At 40.8% G+C, this 23344-nt stretch overlaps 1 protein-coding gene across 1 annotated transcript in view; it reads right to left on the bottom strand.

The window, feature by feature from the left end:
• Positions 1–23344, bottom strand: part of TMEM130 (transmembrane protein 130) — a 528437-nt gene that overhangs the window by 165077 nt on the left and 340016 nt on the right. The window contains exon 4 of the mRNA XM_044089698.1: positions 13517–13662. Within this exon, the coding sequence (XP_043945633.1) occupies positions 13517–13662 (146 nt within the window). The remainder of the gene's footprint in view (positions 1–13516; positions 13663–23344) is intronic.

Here is a 23344-nt window from a genome sequence, read left to right as displayed (position 1 = left end):
TCCAGTTATGCAATACTAGCACCCTAATGAAGACTAACTGAACTGCAGGTTTGACTGCCAATTCAAACAGAAACAAGATGGCAGAGGGTAGAGCAGGAATGATGTAAAAGTGCAAACTGGGTGACAATCGCTATCACTACACAGTTACCAGGGTGGATGAAATTAGAAGGTGTGACACTTAGTCATGTTTATGGGACATCAGTGTCCAGCACTGGCAGGATAACATAATAGCTTTGTTGCAGGTTTAAGCTCAGAAATAAATTTGTTAAAAGTAACACTTGCCATATTAAATGTGAGCACACAGCTTTGGTTCATTTCAACAGTTTGAAAAGTATTTTCAGGATGTACATTTTATGATCCAGTTTTACTCTAATACAATGAAAACAGGCATTGCAGGGGATGAGCCAGGAGGATGAGAGTGAGCAGCCATTGACAGCCTGCCCATCCTTGGGGAGGGAGACAGCTCTGACTCACAGATTAGGTGACACCTGGTAAAAGCACTAGATCTTGGACTCGTGGAGGATGAGCTTGCTTAGTACATGCTGCCCAAGCTGCACAGTACCAACCCAGGGAAAAGACATGTGGGAGGCATGCATGCTTACCATGGTAGGTAGCACTTGTACAGCTAAAGGCAGCTGTTGCTGGGTTAGGAGTTCTGGGGAGAGGGTTAAGAGGGATGTTCAATGTGTTTAAAAGATTGAACCACTTCCTACCATCTTACTCTCAGCTCTTCAGAGAGAAAATGCACTGATAAAGCCCTCCATCTAGAGAATGAATGGTCAGTAGAGCTCTCTCTTGGGCTGAGAAATGTGCTTGGTGCCTGATTCCTGTCCCAGGGCAGGAAGAAATTGATTGAGAGGATGGAGGAAGGGCAGCCAATAGGCAAATCCAGGGGATGGCAGATAAAAAAAAAATAACAAAACTCATTATATTTTGCTCCAGAGGTAATTTCATGCAACTAGATGTCACCTGTTCAAAATATAAAGTTAAGAAATGGGTGTATGGAAAACAAGCTGGAAGGCCAGAAGGCTGTGGGTTCTATTCCCATTCCAGGAAACTGGATTTCTGACACTACAGTACAGCATTAGGGGGTCTTGCATCCTTGGGATGAGATGTTAAACCAAGGTTCCATCTACCTGAGTTGGCTGTACCTCAGGTGAATGCAAAAGGAACAACATATAACAATTAAAACTTAAAATAGCCACTGAAACCAAAAACAACTACAAAGCTTTCTTTACTATGTTAGGAACTTAAGAATGAGCACCCAAAGATGTTTGGAGTCAGTCCACAATACTACGCAATCTGACTCAAATGAAATAGCTAATATCATCGCCAACAAATTTAGTGCAAATTTTCCTTCAAACACAGTTAAAGTTATTCCATAGTTTCCATATTTCCAGCTACCACCTTTACCTGCTATGGAACAAGTTTTTTCAGGCCTCTCAAAAGCTAAGAACACCTCATCTACGGGCCCTAATAATATCCCAGCTGCCTAATTATCACTGCCAAATATAGCCTATCTGAACAACTACTTAACCTCTTTGAAGCCTCGCCACTGAAGCCTGTTCCTGAAGCCTGGAAAACTGCCACTGTAATGGCATTACACAAGAGTGGCCCAACCACTGACCCTGAGAATTACATACCTATTAGTCTCATTAGCCTTATATGTAAATCTATGGAGCATATTATCTCTGACTTCATAAATCAGCACACTGAATGTTTAACCCTCATTTGACCATCATTTCTCCACAATAGTTCAAAAAAAAGATAATCTGGTTCATCTAATTTTCAATGGTATCTCTATAAAAATCCAAAGAAGTCTTAAATCCTCTTTAGTCATATCTAATCAGACCATTACTGAATATAATACTTCTTTTGGCATGAATTTGTCTAAACATCATTACACCTGAGAGACATCACAGCTTCATAAAGAAAATGATCAGTGGCCTAAAAATATATATTTATCAGGACAGACCTGGCTGTACTCAGTCTCTTACCAATTCCTCTATGGAGATCTGTGTCTAGCCTTAAAAGCCATGAATTATCCAACCATCTTTGACAACCTATTCCTTTACAGAACAAACAATAAAGCAAACACCCGGTTAATGGAACCAAACCTTCACCAACAGCTATATAAGATACATTGGAATGAAGGATTCCTATCTCAGTGTATCCCTCGCCCCCTGGAAAAAATTTCCACTACATGTCAAGCAGACTAGCACCCTTGCCATGTTCAAGGTAAATCTAGACAATTGGATGGGCAGCCTCAAATTATTAATCTGGTCTACCCTCTTCTGCCCTTCTTGAGATTGCAGGAAACTTTTGGATATGGGTTTTTGGCTAGGGTTGCAATGGTCTGCAGTCTGATTGCCTGATACTTACCTATAAACCTATGAATTATGACAAGGTAACATTTCTGTCACTAGATACAGGACAAGATCTAAACCATGTACTGATAAAGCCAATGTGTTGTCAGTTAATCAGGACTGAGAAGTAGTAAAATCCTTGAGAACAAAAAGGCAGTCTTGAGTATACTATATTCCTTAACATTTTTATTATGAGCTGTCATATGAAAACTGAAAGTGGCCTTATACAAAAGTGACAGATATATTTCAGATGACTTTTGGTGTGACCATCACCAACTGACATGATATTTGGTTACCTCTGAACAACACTTAAAAGGCAGGGTGAAATGAATGTCCAGAATATTCATACACTATTTTCATTACATCAAAAATAAAAATCACAGATATTTTACCAGACAAGGCAACAAATGTGTTACTGCATATAGGGTTAGGCCTAAGCTCCATGTCCTGAGAAAGAAGATGTGCTGCCATGTAAATCAAGACCGAAATGCAGTGAAAACGTAAGAGAGTAGAATAGCAACCTTAATTCTACTGAGTACTCAAGTATCTTATTATAATACCCTAATGGTTTTATTACAGATTTTTATAGGTTAACTGATGACATATGACCTCATACAGAAGACTTTTAGTGTCACAGTCTGATATTACACCCAGTTTCCACTGAGCATACATCCTCTGTTCAGGAGGCAAGAAAATAAAGACAAGAATATACGAGCATAACATTATCATTCCATCAAAAACTAAAATGATATTTATTTCTCCAGAAAAAAAATGACTTATAACATGCCATGACTAAAATGCTATAGATGGAAGTAGCTATAGTGGAGGGGTGAAATAGAGTGTTAAGCTGCACTAAAATACCTAACAATAGAATAGACATCTCAGGTATAATTTGTAGCTAAATTGCCTGTTCTTGCTGCCTCTAATTTTCATAATGAAACCCTTAAGATCATCACCATCATCAACCCCCTTTTTCCAAATTTCTACAGGAAGTTGGAGTGTCATTATCTTTCACTACCTTTCTCAATTCAGTACCACTTTCTTACTATTGTTGACAGTTATGCCTGTTTTTTTCACAAGTCTTCTTTCCTGCAGTCTCTCCATCCCTTTACTGGGTATTCTCATTTCCTCTCATCTTCTTTCTGTTCACTCCCAAACCTTCTTCATCAAATCACCTCCTTTTACTGCACATACATGCCCAAACCACCATAATTTGCACTTTTGTATCTCTCTTCAATTTGAGCAACGTTGACAACTGCTTTGATGTCATAATGTCTTCATGCGTCCAACAGTGTGCATCCTTTCACCTGTCTCAGGCACTTCATCTCCATCACCTCTAGCTCCTTTATCTGCTCTGCCTTCACTGCCCAGGTTTCTGCACCATATAGAAGTGCTGGTCACACCACCCTTTAATACATCTTACTTTTCAATTTCTTTGGCATTTCTCTGTCACACACTGTCCCTGACACTCTATGTTAGTTGGCTGCAGTTTCTCTAATTCTAGCTTTGAACTCCTCATTCAGACATCCCTTCTCCTCAGCCACCTCTCCACAAACTTGCAGCTGTTAATTTGTTCCAGTATTTTCCCTTACATCACAATTTAAAGATTATGATTTCCTCAGTTTGCTGTCATGACAGCTGTCTTGTCTGCACTCAGTTTCATTCCATGTTATCTTTAGTTTTACATTCCATTCCCCTGTCATTTAGTGAAGTTCCTGTTCACAGGCTGCTTGTAATCCCAGTCTGGCTGCATACATCAGGTTTGTTGATCTATCCCTTCAGACCTTGTCTAATAATGTAGTTCATCTCTAGTTTAAACATCAGTGGGCCCAGAGCTGAACCCTGATACACACCCACTCACACTGGGAACCCCTCTGTAAGTCCAAACACTGTACCTCTGCCACTGGTCTCTGTAGAAAGACTGCAGTAACTGAACAAATATTTCCAGTATTCCAAAATACTGCAGGACTGCGAAAATTATTTTTTTAAGACCCTGGTTTATGCTTTATCAAAGTCTAGGACTGCCCAGTTGCACTATTCCCTCACCCATAGCTTATTATTATTATTATTATTAGTATTATTATTATTAGTAGTAGTAGTAGTAGTATTCACTGTGTATATCACTGCAAACCTCGGGTCAGTTGTGCTGTATCCTGATCTGAATTCAAACTGCTCAGGTCCCATCTAAATTTTTACTATTCTGCCTGTTCATTTATCAATAACCCTCTTCAGAACTTCTATGTAGTGTGACAGCAGTTTGATACCACTGTACTGCCCACAGTTGTGAAAGGCCTCTTTGTTCTTGTGTACTAGTACTGGAATGCTTATTCTCAAGTCATCAAGTCATCTTGGATATACCTCTCTCTCTATACATATATATATATATATATATATATATATATATATATATATATATATATGGTTTCACTTCATATTACCGAAATGCTGAAATATCGAATTTCAGCATTTCAACAGTATAAAGCCAAAACCATCACAACACCGACAATTCACAATCATGAAACCAAAACATCGAACATACACAATACAGCACACAACACACAAACCATAACACACACACACACACACACACACACACACACACACACACACACACACCATAAAACAATTAAATACAACAAAACACCACAAAGACACACACCTACACTGCACAAATGCAGGGGGGGAAGCCCCCCCTGCACTTCCCACACCCCTCCTCCTTATATATATTAACTCTGAGATCGCAAAAACAGTAAAGAAAACAATAATCACACACAACCAACACACACAATCATACCTCCACCTCTCTAACCTAACCCACTAGTACAAGTTAGAAAAACACTCACGCACACTCACTCACCTTAAACTGCAGACACCATCCCAGCCAAACACTTCTGCAACATAACGTACATGCATACGTGCAAATTCGACATAGTCCTATTCACGTTTAAGCACTTTCGTTATTTTAAAGTTTTGACTTCATGGACATGAATTTCTGAAATTCTATATTTCAGCAATTAGTGTTTATGAAGTGAAGCTACATATATATATATATATATATATATATATATATATATATATATTGGTTCATAGGTTCATAGATTAGTACTAGGCTAACTGCATTTGTGGGCCATTTTAAGCCTAGTCAATTGCCCCACATGAGAATCAAACCTGCACCTATGGTTTATAAGGCAAACACCTTAAGCATTATGCCAACCTCCCATCTCCCACCTCTAATAATCAGCCCTTGCAAGTCTTGAACCCAGGACCATACACACCATAGCCACAGCAATTTTACTGCTAAGCCATCTGAGCTGTACGTATGTATACCAGTATGACTACCCTCAAGAGATATTTCTCCCCTAATTCATCCAGCATCTTGACCACATCTGCTGTCACCTCATCTGAACCTGCTGTTTTCCTGACTTCATTTTCCTTAGTGTTGCTCTTATTTCTTCTAGGTTGGGCTCTTCCTTTTTTGATGTAGGCTGTGTATGGGGCAGTACACCTTTTTTGGGATTTTCTTCATTCAGAAGCTGCTGGAAGTACTCATGCCATCTGCCTCAGCCTGTGACTGGGTAAGCAGGCTGTTGCTGGCATCCCTTATGAAAGGTGTCTGATTACTATTTTCTTTATCTTTCTGTCTTTGCCTTGCAATCTCATAGAAATTATTTGTGCCATCTGCAGAGTTACTTTACTGAAGCTATTAGTTTGCCTTGTTCTTTACCACTGCAACTGTTCTTTTAGCCTCTTTGTTAGGCACCTAATTTTCCTTTTTAGCCAGGTTGATCTTTTCTGGACTTCTACATTGCACCACCAGCTTTCCTTATGTACCTTATTTCGATATCTGGCTCAGCCACATATCTTTTCTATCTTCACCCATGTTGTTTTGAGATGATGCCATTCTTTTTCAACTCCACCAATTTCCTCTTTTTTCTGAGGTGCTCGAGTCTTGAATTATTTCCTTGAATTCCTGTGCTTTCGCTTCAGTCAACTTTCAGGTCTTCGGTATAATTAATCTCCGTTGACCATATAGCCTTCTCTGACTACTGCTAGTAGCTGACTGTGGCAACAAGTGGCTTATGCTGTGGGCCAGCTGTTTCACTAAAGATTACTTTTGCATCTTTGATTCTACCCCAGTGTCTCTCTGATTCTACTCCAGTGTCTTTCCTTACTAGGAGCAAATCTGCCCGAGTTGCATTCTGACCATTCCTGTATGTGATCTTGTAAATGTCTCTTTTGCAGAACCATGTCTTGGCCACAATCAAGCCATCTGCCACACAAAAGTCCAGTATGGCCTCTCCTTCCATATTTGTGTTACACCATCCTTTGGAACTAGGCAGTCCTCATATCATGGTCAGGTTGTCCCTCAATGAGCATTCAGGTCTGCCACTGTAAACACCAGTTCACACTGTCCAGCTTTATATACTAGGTCCTGCAAATGCACATTTTTCCACTCCATCACAACTCTATCATGGGGTATTAAGTCAGATTGTGAACACTGCCTCATCTTTATACTGGAGTATGAGTACCAGGAGTCTATCCCCAATTCTAAATACATCCCTCATTGTCTTCAGAAGACTCGTCCTTACCACAGTTTCCACACCATTTCTAGTCTGTGCTCTTCCTCAGTAGATCCCAACCCAAGTGGCTTTGCTACACTATCCTTCCATCTTATTGCCTGAGTATAGAAGATATCTAGTCTCCTCCTTACCATCATGTCATCTACTTCCAAGTTGTGTATTGTCAGTAAACCTACACTAAGTGTAGCAAGTCTTAGTTCATGTTTAGCAGGTTGGCTGGCTTTATGTAGAGCTTTTGCTCAATAGAGCTACAGTTATCCCAAGTAACCCAGGCTGGGCAACTTGACACCGGCCTGCCAGTAGTTCATTGACCTACAGCTGCTGGGCTTTATGATAGGCAGATGTCTGACTGTGATAAAATAAATGAATAAATGCATAAATAATGGCCAAACCAATACACTTCAAATCATTACTGTCAGTAATACACTTCAGTTCACTACTGTCAGATATATATATTGCTACTTACTGCAACCCTCTGTGGGCACACTTGCACAGAGACATACTCATACACACATACATACATACATGCACACACACACACACACACACACACACACACGCACGCACACACACACACACACACACACACACACACACACACACACACACACACACACACATACACACATGTGTATGCACATGCACACATATACACGTAAACAGAGCTATGTCCAGCAATTATAGCCACTTTACTGACTGTAAATACCTCATACATAAAATCACAGCTAATAGCCACAGTAATGTATTTTAGCTAGTAGCTATCAGCACATACAGTGCAGCACACTGTAAAGCCTCTGCCCCCCACTTACAAACAGAAATATGTTCAGGGACCATTACTGACTGCATATACCTCAGATATATTATTGTGATAAAATGAATCAATAAATACATAAATAATAGTCACAGTAATGTATTTTATTTCACAGTGCAAGCTATTATAACCCCCTAAACATACACATACACACACACACACACACACACACACACACACACACACACACACACGCACATGCATACACCCACGAGCACACACACCCACACACATACAATAATAACTGTCAAAAATGCCTACCATCTTTTAGGCTGGTTAGCATTTGGATATCATGGATTTTAAGTAGAAAAATAAGTAAAAAACGTTGCACTGCTCACTGTCTCGTTTAACACCAAAAGCAATCCCCAGTGAAATATCATTTGTTCTCCCACCAAAAAAAAGGCAGGAGAAACTGTAACAGGTATAATCGTCTTATTCTCTATGCGAGTACAAGCATGACTGTTAAGCTGTTTTAAAAATAGCTCACCAAAGTCAGCTGACATTTTTATATGAACTGGAACTCCACACATGTATTGCTCATGCATGAAATTCTCAGTACTGAAATGGAAATGTCACCTATTTTGAAGAAGAAAAAATAGATATTAAAATAAATAAAGAATAACTTTACCCTGGGAGAGATGCAGCCTAGATGTTCAGCATCACTAGATGCCGCTAGTTTTGAATGCATTCTTACTGAGTTGTCATTTCATCAGACATAAAAATCCTATACATTTTCCCTGACTGGGGATTTTTTATTTGTGTCAGTAGAATTATGACTGCCCAACCCAACCCTCAAACCTGCAATCATATCCACTAACGCACCTAACATGATGGTAAAACTGTATATGTATCTTTATACATGGAATCACCAGCTACATGCACTCTATAGCTGAAGGTTCATTGTATATTATTCAGACAAATCTCCTAAAATATTTCAAATGGTTGTTCCATATTGCTAGGTACAAGCAATAGTCATACAGCCATTTGGGTGCTCTATTTTTGACATTTGATTCAAAACAATATGTACATTTTTGCGTATTAAGCTGACAAGCATGCTATATATATCCGAATAATGCCATTAATGAGTCTGACTGAAATAAGAAACAAAATAATATTTTCTTAGAAAAAAATTATATTGGCTTCCAAGATGGCTGCACTCTGAAAAACAGCCGATTGATTACTACTCTCCAAGTCTGAAAAGGAAGCCACAGGAAGCTGATTATCTGGGTAAAATTCAATTTCTGGCTGATCACTATACTACCTGGATGTCTACAAAGAAGAAATCTGGAAAAGGTAAGAAAAAAATAATTAGAAATGGAGAAAACACTGGTGGAGAACAGTCTTGCAGCTTTTGAGCAAAAAGCATTTAAATTTCAGCTTTGGTACAGGAGATGGCTACCAGTACTTCAGATGAAAAAATAAATCAAATGTATTCAGAGCTGTTTAAAATAAGTGAAAAACTGAAGGAATATATAAAATCAAATGACAAAAATACAGTAAAGAACAGAAAATGCTTTAAGCAGCTAATCAGATGAGCTAATAAAACTGCAGGAATCATGGCTGAAATAAAGGAAAGATTGGCAAAATATGAGGCTTCACAAGAAGAACTGTTTCAGAAATAGTACAGTTAGAAAACAGAGCATGCAGAGAAAACCACAGATTGTCTGCTATACCACAGAAACTGGAAGGAGTACACTAAATTAGTTTTATGAAAGTACAGATAAGCAACTAGACTGGTATTCCACAGCAGGATTTGTTAACTGAAAGGGCATACTGTGTGTGCTCCAAATCTAGTCATAATAAAGAAGTTTATTATAGTAAAGCCACAGTCATAACAAGAGAAAGAGCTGCTACTGACAAACATGTGGTAGAAGCAAAAATATTAGAAATCTGAATACCAAAGTTTTTTTTTTGTGGGGGAATGATTATTCATTGTATACAAAGCAGAAAAGTAAAAAGGTTTTCCCCTACAATCAGAAGATATTGAGAGACAGGTAAGAGATTCAAGATGCTACATCCAGCGTTTTTTATGAATTTTCTTTCCCTGAAGGATTAAAGCCATTTCTGAATGCAGAATAGGCTAAGGCGCAAATACATTTTATGCAGAAAAGAATAAGCCAGCAAGCTGAAAGGGACTCTGCTTCTCATTCTTCTAACAACAGTAAAGCCCATAGACTTTACTTGCCTTTAAAACCTTTTCCATTGTTCCAAAGAAAATGACTGAGCAACAGGAAAAAAAGCCCTGGAGCTGACAAGAAAAAGTCAGGAATATGCTGGACTTGAACCAGAGACAGTGATGGGTGATTAACATGATGAGAAAGAAGACCAACAACAATGTGAACGTAGGAAATAAATAAAAAATTGCAAAGTTTCATTTCCATAAAATGCAGTGTGAATATGAAAACTGTGCCTCTGCAAGAGGTGATTAAAAAGATTGGAAATTTGTAGATGTTGTTAAATTGGTGGGAAGACGCTATATAATTTAACTTTGTTATTAATGTTTAAAAGGATAATGATGGGACTGAAAATGGAGCTGTAAGTAAAAAACAGGTGCATAATATAGAGGATTATGATCTGACAGACGATCATAACCAGCTTATCATTTGTCCCAGTCATGGATGCCAATAAACTGATCTTGAGGACGAAGCTTGAGAGGTGAATATTGGCATCCATGTTGAGAACACAAAACAAAGCACTTTGATTGGAGACTTGATCATAATTCTTTACAATACATGGAGCTTTATCTGCTCCATTGACTACTAGTTAAAAAAAGCACTAAACGTTTTGCCAGCTTTAAAAGCCATAAAGCACTTAGTGAGCACTGTCAGAAAGACAGTGTAACACATTCTCTTATGCTGCAGAAAGTTAGGAACAGATTACTGGCACAAACAGCAGGCAGAAACAAATAAGTTTTTAATTCTGCTGCTGTCGTCTGCTGGTCAGTACTGGCAGGTTTGCATGCCTAAAGAGATACCCAATCTAAACAATTGAAGCAAAGATGCTTGACAGTTGGTTAAGATTGGGTCTTGTGCTATAGAAGCACTTAACTGGTTTATTTTTTTTGTGATATCAGAACACAATCACTTCACTCAGTGGACTACAAATTTAAGTAAAATGCATGTTGCAATGTAAAGTTCTTCTGTAGAGTATGCAGACATATTTTAATTGTGAGGAGGGAAAGTCTTATTGGTGACTGCTGTTTATGCTACTAGTATTTAAGTGATAAAACACTTTTTCTTGACTGTAATGTATCCAGGGTTTGTACTGCAACAGGATAAAGTTTGGATATAAGTAGTATAATGCTGTGATTTGGGGGCTGCTGGGGGGAGGATGTGGAAGTGCACTGATCATGTGTGTATATTAAATGCTGGTAATTTCCCCTGGTGTTAAACAGGTGGAGGTGTAGATAATGTTCTTGGTTTGTGCTACAGACAAGAGGAAAATGTTTTCTTTCTTTCACTGAACAATAGACTAGAAAATAAAAAGTATGTAAAATGACAGTTTCCCAGCATGGAAATAACTGAATAATGAGCCCTGAGGCATTTGTATGAGAGGCACTAATATTTTGTACTTAAACGGGAATTGACAAGTAGTTCAGTAAAAATAAAGTGTGACACATTGAAAGAAATACGTTTGCACACAGATGAATTCCCAGCAGCATTTAGCACTTTAGTTTAAAATATAACAATGTCTAGTTTATCCATTTAAGGGTAGTGTGCACACTTGTTCTTACAGCTAAAAAGCATTTAATTGAGAGGATGCAATGTTTTTCACATCTTGGAGAGAAACAGATGGGACAATAATGCCTGGTGGTGTAAACCAATCTTATGAAAAGGTAAAGTCTGTGGGTGTAACTGTCTATTTGGGGCAACTGCCCCTATATGCAGGGGTAATGTCTACTTTTTGGAAAGTTTATATAGTTGTGTGTGTTTGCTGTGAGTTCATATGGGTTAAAGTTAAAAATGAAAAATGTAGAATTTTTTTTTTTTGTTTTTTGATCATTTTTACTGAAGCAAAAAGTGTGGGAAAATGTAATATGGCTGATCAGCCTACTAAAGCACTTACGTGTGCAAGTAAGTTGCAAGCTGTAAATACATATACAAAAAACGCTCATGTAGAATATGTGTAAGTAATAGTCTGTTATCATAACGACTACGTTATCACTTATATCACGGAATGGAGAGGGTACTGTAAGTATGGAGAAGAACTGGGGGTGGGATCTTTAGAAAAGAGATGGCACAAACTACATAGAAATAAATAGAATCTGTAGGAACAATACATGCAGAATAATGTCCAGGAGGAGTAAAAATTCAGGCAAGGCAGCACTTGAGCAATTTTTGTAATGTTGGGGTAAATGGTAACCATTAAAAAAGAAAATGATATTAAGTATAATGCATTAAAATAAATAAATAAAATGCTTTTCTCTTTCCTATTTATGTATGTCTACCCACGTCACTATGCAAATTTAGTAAAGGTGCTAAAAAAGAAAAGAAAAATAGTATTTTCTGTTATTTTATATCTTATGCAAAATGTGCATATTCATTTTGTCCTGACAAGCATGCACATATTTGTGACTCTGCTGTCTGGTTTCCATAATGTATATTATGTCGTGTAATAATTATTATAAGAACTATCCAGAGGCCTTGAAAATTTCATGAGTATATCTTGAAGCAACAGTGAGATATTTTCATTTAAAGCTAGTTTCAAATTCAGGCCAGAATGGTCTGTTAAATTATACAAAGTATAACTTCTGCAAACTAGTCCTAAGAAATCAAAAGTGAAGATTGTATTCCTCTTCAGAGTAAGAAATATAAAAGCTACCAAATACATACTGCTGTTGTGGTTTCAGAACTGAAAAAAGTTTGTATTTCTGTATAAAAATATTTTATTCGGTTTATACATTGAGGCATAAACATTACGTTAAAATGAATTTGTTTATTAAAATTCAAGATGCAGCTGCTCCTTTGCCTTTAAAGGTAGGAAGAGGGTAGTTTACGAGTGCTTAGTACGCAATTGTGCTGGTAGTATTCAAATTTCATGAACAATGTCAAACCATTTTCAAAATGGAGATATTTACATACCAACAACAAAAATAGCCAAAAACAATCAATAATTTAGGGGAATGTCCTTTGAAAGACAATAATAAATGGGTCTAAACAGCACAGTCAGTAGACAAAGGCACATCTTATGGTGCTTTTTAGCTGGAATGCTCTGCTGTGTCCCAAAGACTTTTACAAGCAGTAGTGAATTCCAGCAATGCTCATGTAGCTATAAAATCCTGCCAACAGGACAAGACTAAATCATTTGTGCAGTTTGCTTGACATTTCAGCCACTACTCAGATTTGGTGGAGCTGTACTGCCCATAGCCTTTTCTTCATAACAGGATTCCATTACCACAATGAACACTTACAATAACAGTGCACCCACCCATCCACCCAAAATATCCTCTTCATGCAAAAACAGTTGAGAAAATAGCACAACATGAACAGACAGTAAATGAAAAGTAATTAAATATAAACATATTCTAGCTTATAAACTGTAAATCATATTAATTAATTCTTCCCTACAAAGCAGTAGCAACTAACTTTTTATGTACACATTTAAAGTGTGCCCAGTAGCAGGAATAGTTGAGCAGAGGGACTAAACATACAACATTAATTCAGTGAAGTTGTTTGTTTTTCAAATTCATTAAGGGCTAAGTTACTACAAAAATATTACTTAGGTATGCAAAATTTAAATAAAAGGTAAAAAAAAAATACCAAAGAGCTGTAGATATGAACTAAAATAGCCAATCTTCATATTTTGACTCCCTCTCAGCCTAGCACCAACTCTAAGTTTGAGGGTATAACTGCCAGCAGTGGTGTAGATGTGCTCAGCTTCTGGTACGTCTGTCAGAAATGTGTTCCTGCAAGCATGAGGGACAATAAAAACTGTTAGTGTGCATCCACACTTTAGAATTCATCAGCTAACTTAACATCATATCAATAGAAATACATTTTTCTTATGACAGCTAAAAGTGAAAAACATCAACAACCGATGAATCAGTTTACCAAATATTCTTAATTCAAGAAAAAATATATATATCCAATACAAAGAACCCTAAAATGTGTTTTATTTTTTATACCATATCATATGCTTAAATCATAAACATAAAGCTTATTTAATGCTGTAAAAATACCATATCAGATCAAGAATAGGTGATATCAATGTGACTACTACAAAGGTTCAGAACTATACATAGAGGTTATTTAATGTCAAAAGAAACAAGGGTCTTTATGCTAAGAACAAAACACTTAAAAGTCAGCAATAAAATTGGCTATTGTTTTTTTTCTAGGTCTTTGCAATTTAATGGCTGGCACCAGGGAACTGCCTTTCATTTGGGGATATATGTGACAGTGGCAAAGTAAACAAATCCACAGCTAAATGCACAGATGGGTAGGCCACCTGAAGATGTCTGCGCAAAAGTGGAACTTAGAGCACTTTTATGAATATGATACAGGAGAACTTCACAGAGCAGTAGTAGTAGAAGTGGACTTGAGCAAGGCCTTTCTCTTAGTCCTACACAGGTGGAAGCTAGGAGAACTACAGGATACAGCATTAGGGAGAAAAAAAGAAAACAGACACCAGCATGGTTGGAAGACAGACCACAGGATGTTATGGTGACAGGGACAATGTCAGAAACAAGAAAATAAACTAATGGAGTACTACAAGAGTCTGACCTTAGTATAGTATCAATCTGTGTGTTCATTTTAGACATATGTTAGAGAACAGGATCATCTTTTTGCTGATGACACAAAGGTACAACTTAGAGGAAGAATCAAGGAAATGATTTGGACAGGCCAATTAAGCAGGTGGGAAGATGACAGTCATGGGTCAGTGTACCCAAACATTCAGTATTGCACACGGGTCGCCAGCAACCCTGGTGTGAAGTATTAGCTTGGGGAGTGGAAATGAAAACAAAAGAACAACAGAATGGAGGTGTGGATCATACCTACACTGGCCCATCAGGCAAACAGTGACAAGGCAGTAGCTACATCATATAGAATGCTTGGATTTATCTTTTTGGGAGATAAATTCAAGGGGATAAGAAATAAAAAAAAATGTCACACAACTGGGCCCTTGTTAAGTCATACATTTAGAATGGCATGTAATTCTAGAGATAATGAGAAGGACATCATGCTGATTATACAAGGTCAGAGAAAGCCACCAGAAAAGAGAAAAGACTGGAGGAGAAAGAATAAAACCTGACATTATATAAGCTGAAGGTGTTCCTATTACTGGCCAGAAGAGAGAGGCAGGCATGACACGTAGAAAATGAAGCTAGGGATATGAGAAGAATAATTTCTAAACAAAACAAAAAGGGCTGAGGAGGAGGTGCAGCAGTGGATTGTAGGATCCAGCTAGTCTGTGAATCTTGGAAAGTACTTCTTCACAGAGAGGACTCACGGAATAGACAACTGGAATGGCCTGTAGGGCAGTGATCCATAAAGGCTTGGGACAGGTGGTAAAATAAGTAGGGGAAGGGAAGGATGTAGGACAGGTAAAATGCTAGATGCACTTAAAGTCAGACTAAATAGGACTTACTGTCTTCTTCTGCCATCAACAAATGTAATGTCCAACAGAATAAAAATAATACAACGGCCATCGTCTTAATTAAAATGTAATATGAAGCCCACAGTGAATTCAGAAGTAAAAAAATTACTATTTTAAAATGCATCAGTCAACTAATTTACATAATTAGCACAAACTACTGCAAACATTACTTACTGGAATACACTTTGGTATTCTGCAACAATGCTACAATTCTCATTCATAAATTCATTCACTTTATGTCATTAGCATTGAGGTTTGCTGACTATAATCCACAGTCGTCAATATATGGCACTTGAAATTTCCAGGTGTATTATGTTGTTTTATTATCAGTGCAACTAAACTGTGCATGTTGTTGGGTCTATATCATTTTATCGAAAACACTTACTGTCGAATCCCTATTCATCGAACTCAGTAAGTAACTTGTTGGCCATCATCAGGAATTTGCCCTTTTCTCCACTGCAGTATGATCTCGGAGTTCGTACATTTAGTTAGGGGTGGTGTGGGGGGGGGCACAGCCCCCCACTTTGGTGAGTTTTAAATTATGTGCTTCTTGTGACGGTCACTAGGTTGGTCCACTATTTACTTACAGTGGGAAAAAATTCACTGAAGTGGTCATTTACAGACTTCAGCTTTCAATTTACTGAGTTCAATGAACAGTTATTTGATAGTGTTTTTGCTAAAATGATATAGACTGCATGTTGTCACTTAATTCCATGAACAAGACATTGACTACCAGATTTCCAGAGTACAAACTGAATTTATGCTCATACTCTTGAAGAAGTGCAAACACATTTTTTATGCCCAAGATATAGAATAGTTCCATACCAGCTTGCATTACTGTTTATCAAGTTGCTGAAGGTGATGGTGAGTGGACAAAGATGATGACTATCAAACATGAAGAACTTAGTGTACTAACCTACTTAGAATCAAATACTAATATTAGAAAAGTTGACGTTATCATGGTGGAAAACATACCAAAATACTTGCTTTTTAAAGTCGTTTAACATCTAATCTTTGACATACAACCAAAAAATGCAATACCTGGTAAAAAATATATATTTTCAAACACAAAATGTCGAGTCAGCTTTTAAGAAAATATAAAAAATCAATATCATATGAAAAATGACAGTATTTGAGTTCCACTTGCTAAGTCAATGTTAGCAACCTACTGCAAGTCTGAGTTTGAATACTGTGAGCCCTGATGCAGCATAAAATTGTGGGCCCCATAAAACAACCATGAATTATGAAATTATAGTTATGTACTTACCATAATTTGGCGCCTGTGTTATCTGTAGTCAGTATTCATCATGTTAGGGTCTTGGATCCGATACTGGATCCGAGCCGGCATACTCAGAACACAGCTTAGCTCAAGCTCCTCCCCTCCCATAATGCTCTGCTGCCCTACACTCCCTCAGATCGAGTTTGCATAAGGAAGGAAGACAGACCAAAGTACTAAAGAAAAACAGAACCACCAAATCCAACTAATCTTCCAGGAAGGGGGCTGAAGGGTGGGATCGTGATGAATGGTAACTACAGATAACACAGATGTCAAGTTATGGTAAGTACATAACTATAAATCTGATGTTATCTAGTCACCATTCCTCACGATAAGGTCAGAGTCCCCAGCTACCTAAATCCTGGGAGGTCTCAAGGAAGGACATGCTAAAGAACCGTGCAGCCAAATGAAACCCTTCCTCTGGAAACCAAATCCAACTTATAGTGGGAAATGAAAGTGTGGGGAGAAGACAGGGTTGCCAGATTTCTAAACTGACAAGTAGGGACCAAGGGACCAAAAAAAAAGGGCTTTCATGCTAAGTCTGCTGTTCTGCATTAAACAGAAGTAGCTCCGCTTTGTTATTTTTAATTGGCTTGTATGTTGGCATATGAGCCAAACAAAAATCTCACAGCAGAGCCTCTTCTGTTCAATGCGGAACAGCCCGCTGTTTCGCATTGAACAGAAGTGGCTTCACTTTCAGATTTATGATTGGCCCCTATGGCAGTATACGAGCCAATCAAAAATCATAAAGTGGAGGCTGTTTTTCCGGGATTCTAACAGGCAGTACGGGACTCGGGATTGGGCTGCTTATCTCAGGACAGTCCCAATCAAACAGGGATGTCTGGTAATCCTGGGAGAAGACCACGTTGCTGCTGCACCAATGTCATCTAAAGACTGACGATCTGCAAAGGCAGTAGAAGTACAAACTGCCCTGGTAGAATGAGCCTTCACTGGTGTAGCCAAGGAAATACCTTCTGAAGAATAAATGAAGGAAATATATTGCGAAATCCAATGGGAAACCATGACTTTGAAATACCTCTGCCCTTTCTGTTCATAGAAAAGGTGACAAATAGTTGGCCTGAATGCCTAAATTCTCATGTTCTATGTACATAAAATCGAAGTTGACGAACGTCTAACGTGTGGAGAATATAGTCCCCTTTATTGGAATAGTTAGGAAAAAATACTGGGAGATGAATACATTGATTAAGATTCGCTGGTAAGGCCACTTTAGGCATGAAGGATGGATCTGGTTTCAGAGACACCCTGTCCTTGTGGAAAACTAAGTAGGGCGGCCTGATAGTAAGAGCTTGCAACTCCAAAACTCTCTTTGCCGAAGTTATTGCCACTAAAAAGGCAGTCTTCTACGAAAGAAATTTAATATCACACGAAGCCACTGGTTCAAAGAGTGGTTTTGTCAAAGCCTGTAGGACCAAAGTCAGATCCCATTGGGGGAGAAGGGGTTTTTACAGGAGGCTGTAACAGAAAAAACCCTTTTAAAAAGGCATTACAGAGACGCGGTGAAAGGTGAAAATTCTAAATCGCTGCCAACTGTACCTTGATAGTGGAAAAACTAGCCCCTTCCTTAAAGAGAGAGGTCAAAAAGAGAAGTATTTCGGGAACAGGGGTAAAAAATGGGTCCAAATTCCTTTTCTTCACCCAAACCAAAAACTTCTTCCATTTACTGCAAAAAACTTTCCTAGTAGAGGACCTCTAGGAAGCAAGAATAATTTCCTTTATGGGTGAAGCTAGCCTGGACTTAGCCAAAATCACTGGAAGTGGTCATACCATGCTGTCAGGCATAGGGTTTGAAGGTTTGGGAGCGGTAAGACAGAAGGATGAGATAGCAGATCCAGAATTGGATCAAGCACCCAGGGTGGATGCCTCAAATGAGACCATAGGAGGGGGAACCACACCTGCCGAGGCCAAAGGAGGATCAGTTGACTCGTGAGGCATCTGGCTTTCTGAAGTACTCTGGGAATTAGAGGTAATGGAGGAAAGGCATACAGGAGACCCGGAGGCCAATCGTGGGTGAGTGCGTCCCTGGGGGATTCCCTCTCGGGGGGATCAATGCAAAGAAGTTGCTGCATTTGTGGTTGAGAGGAGATGCAAACAGATCGCAGCTCAGATAACCCACCGATGGAAGATCTGTTGAGCCACCACTGGGTTAAGGGACCACTCATGAGGAGTCACTATAGCCCTGTTCAATTTGTCCACCAACACACTGGATGCTCTGGGAATGTACGTTGCAATGAGAAAGCACCCCGTGGCCATCGCCCATTCCCAGACCCTCATGGCCTTGCTACACAGCAGATAAGAACATGTGCCCCCATTGCTTGTTTATATACCACAAAACAGCCATATTGTCTGATAAAACTGCAATCGTTCCCTGAGGGAGGCAGTCTTGAAAGGCTTGCAATGACAAAAGGACTGTCCTCATTTCCAGAATGTTGAGGTGCAGTTTGGTCCCTGATGGCAACCATGTCCCTTGGATTGTCTGTCCCTGGAAATGCCTCATCCCACCCCAGGAGGGAAGCGTCCGAGGTGACTTTCTCCACAGGAGTCGGAGGAATGAAAGGCCTGCTCACTAGAAGATTCAGTGAATGAATCCATCATAAAAGATGCTTGTGACACACCAGAGTGAGCCGAATGGGAAAGGATAGGGGATGCAGCAACACTGACCAGTGAACTGCAAGGGTCCACTGAAGAACCCTCATATGGTACCGAGCCATCAGTACCAAATAAATGGCAGCCGCCATTGATCCTAGAGCCCTGAGAATGAGTGAGGCCGGAGGACAGGTTAGCTCCAACAAGGCCTGAACTTGGTTGTGAATAAGTGACACCCGTCAAAGAAGTAAGGCTGCGACCTGAGAGGTGGTATCCAACAGAATGCCTATGAACTCCAGCTTTTGGGTTGGAATCAAAGAGGATTTCACCATGTTCACTGTAATGCCCAGCAGATGGAACAGGGAAAGTACAATGTAAATATTGTCCAGCAGTTGATGCCTTATAGGGGCTGTCAGGAGCCAATCGTCCAAACAGGGAAAAACTTGGATTCCCTGCAGCTGAGGATGAGCTGCTAACACTGCCATGCATTTGGTGAACACCCAGGGGCGGGGGCTGAGCTGAGATCAAAGGGCAGGGCCCGGAACTGAAAATGATCGACTCCCAAGCAAAAGCGGAGAAACCTCCTGGACTGTCAATCCATTTTTATATGGTAGTGCACGTCCTGGAGGTCCACTGAGCACTTCCAGTCATTCCAGTGCAAGAGAGGCACAACTGACTGCACAGTGACCATCCAAAACTTCAACTTCTGCACAAACTGGTTCATGTGACTGACATTCAAAATAGGACGTAGGTCCCCTGTTTTCTATGGAACCAAAAAGAAGCAGGAATAATTTCCGGATCCTCTCTGTCCTGTGGGGAGTTGTTGGATGGCTCTTTTCTGAAGAAGGTTTACAACCTCCTGTCGGGCTGCCTCTTCCTGATTGGGTGGCACGTCCGGAAGAGAACTGAATTTTGGGTGAATTTCCAAAAAGGGAATGCAATAACCTCTGGATATAATTGCTAGCACCCACTGATCGTTTGTAACACTTGCCCAGGCTAGTGGGTGCAATGATAACCGACTCCTGACTCCCTCCAGGGATGGACACTCTGGAAATGCCTCAGGGATGCTGCAAAGGTTTCTCAAAGAAGGCTTTCCTGGCACCTTGGTTCTGCGGGCTTCCTCTGCCCCTGGGACGTCTACCATTGAAACCTCTTCCTCACCCCCTAGAAGAGGAATCCTCCTGAACATCCTGAAAGGGAGACAGTGCCTTCCTGAACCACATTTTCTTACTCCCCTTCTGGGTCTTGGAAAAAGACCTCTGAGGGGCAGAACACCTGATCCCAATGGCTGACAAGGTCTTCCCTTCCATGTTCACTGTGGGTCAAAGTCTCCTTCACAGTGGGACCAAAGAGTGTGGGACCATCAAAGGGGACGTTAATAAAAGATGTCTTGAAGGCCTCTGCAAACCCACTCAGATGGAGCCAGCATGACGCCTAATTGCGATACCTGAGTCAGCCACCAGTGAGGACCTTTCCGCATCACTGGAAATTAGCCTCATGGATGAATTCGCAACTGAATGAAGGGTTGGCAGCTTTGGAGAAACTACCTTGAATTCCTCCTCAGACATGGACCCAGAGAGGGAAGTAGAGAGTTCCCTTATCAAATCCCTCTGGAGACGGGTGAAATGTGTAAGATAATTTAATGCTCATAGGCTAAAAGCAGCTGAGGCAAACACCCGCTTTGCAAATCTGTCCATAGCCCTCGATTCACGACTGGGAGGATGGACAGAAGAACTCTGCTCTGCCAATTCCTTTTTGGTGGCAGCGGCCATCACAATAGTATCAACTGGGATCGTTTTGGGCCAAAAGGTTCTATCTGATGGAGGGCTCAGAAACTTGTCCACTTTCTTACACACTGGCTCCACGGTATCTGGCTCCTTCCAAGCCCTGCTTGCCACAAGATCAATGAGAGGATCAGCAGGGGGGGACACCCAAGAGGTAGATGGGCCTGTAATGAAAGCCTCCAGAAATATAGCTTCCTCCGAGGATGGGGTTTGGGTAGAGCAACCTCCTTTGGCCTTGAGGATCTCGAGTATGTCTCCAAAGGAGACATCCTCCAGCGGTGATCTCGGGGACCCATCCTCCTCATCAGCATCCGTATCCTCAGTAAGGGACTCCATAGGGGAGTCAAGATGTCTCCTCTTACATGTCCTCTTCTTGGGAACTTCCTCCGCCGGGGATTGCAAGGAAGACTCAAGAAGAGGAGGGGGCCCCTACGGGGGGGGGGGGCATCCCGCTGGAAGCTAAGTCAGACAGGCTGACCAGTAGCAGGATGACACAAGCCACTCAGATACTGGGGCTGGGTAGGATGACCATGTGCAGGAGAGACAGCTCTGATAGCAGACAAAGATCTTTTGGCAGCCCGGAAAGTGGAAGGACTAGAAGAGGTTCCATCCCCCTCTCTCGCCAATACAACCCTAGTGGAAGAGAAGGTGGAACCCCCCCCAGCCCGTCACTCCACTGGACGGCACCGGACCGGAGCTGTCGAAGGCCGAGGCACTCAGAGGAAGAGACTGGTCTGAAAAGCCCAGGACGAATCCAACCCCATAGACCCCGGCTTGACAGTCCCAACCGGCTGGATGGTCTGTTCCAGGGGAACAGAAACAGTACCAACCACCCATCAGGGAAGGACCCAAACTGGGCCACAGAGCTCCCCTAGCCTCCGCTCCGCTTAACAGTCCCTGAGAATCCAAGCCACTGGTCGGATGAGGAGCGATCGAAGGAGGAGTGGGAGATTGGATTCCCAACCTGTGGGCCGAGGAAGCCAGAAGCCCCAACTCCATCTGAGATTTCAGACAGGCCCACATTACCCTGTCCATATCCATAGGGAGGGCACTCCTGGAAGATGGGGAGGATATGGAGGACTTGCTGGGAGAGTTGTGCCTGGAGCCCGAATGTCGTCTCTTGCGTTCCCTAGAATGAGACCTACCCGGGGAAGACAGAACCTGCTCTGAAGACAATGGATCCAAAGGGAGATCCTCCACTACAATCAGCTCTGGCATGACTCTCGGATCTGACTGAACCGGAACCGAACTCAGGGAAGGATCCGAAATAACACTTCTTGAATCTCTCTGATCCAAAAGGGTTGGATCCGTAGGTAAGGTGCCTACCCTCGGATCCGAAGGTCTGGAGTCAAAATCCTTGGATCCAGGAGAGGAAACTGAAGGTACCGGATCTGAGGGTTTTGGGTCCAAACCCTTGGATCCAGGAGTGGACTACCTGGACGATCTGGGATCCAAAGATCTCGGATCCGAAATTGCCCTGGCTGGAGCTGGATCCGAAGATCTAGCATCTGACAGCCTGGGACGTTTGGTCAGGGCATCCTCCACAGAAAGCTTCTTTCTAGTCCCAGAAGAGCCCGCCTTGGCCAGGGGACCAGTGACCAAGGGGCTTCCTTTGACCAAGCCTTTAATAAGGAGCTTGTTGCAACGGTCAACCAAAGCCCTCGGGTTGAAAGCGGCACAAATGCTGCATTCCACCTCGAGGTGGTCGCCGCCAAGACAGTAGAGGCACTCCTCATGTAAGTTGGAAATAGGCATTTTCCACCCACACAAGGATCACCTTTTAAACCCCAAAGGTTTATCTGACATAACTGAACCAGGAAATAACCTCACCGAAGTAAAAAAAAAACAAGTCAAAGTTCCAAAACCTGATAAGACCATCTGAAACACTCAGGAAGCACAAAGAACAACTTAAAATCTAACTTGATCACTACTTACACACCGCAGTAACTAGGCCAAGACACAAAACCCAGGGAAAAGGACAAGAAGAAAAAGATGAGAATTGACCGGGAGGGGATATCTAAGCAGGGATAACTATCTACTAATTCTACAACTCAGAAAAAAACAGTGAAATTTAAGAAACCTTACAAAATAGACAATTACACTAAGAGGAGCTGAGGAATCCGCGTCTGACTGACTGAGCGGCAAATGAGATCTGGGGGAGTGTAGGGCAGCAGAGCATTATGGGAGGGGAGGAGCTTGAGCTAAGCTGTGTTCTGAGTATGCCAGCTTGGATCCGATATCGGATCCAAGACCCTAATGTGAGGAATGGTGACTAGATAACATCAGATCTGGCTGTTACACATTTAAAAGCACTTGCCCCTTACATTCAT

This window comes from Protopterus annectens, chromosome 12.part0, assembly GCF_019279795.1.
Source record: "Protopterus annectens isolate FY-2018-M chromosome 12.part0, PAN1.0, whole genome shotgun sequence".
NCBI lineage: Eukaryota > Metazoa > Chordata > Ceratodontiformes > Protopteridae > Protopterus > Protopterus annectens.
Note: the sequence above shows the minus strand (reverse complement) of the source record. Positions and strands in the feature narration are given on the sequence as shown.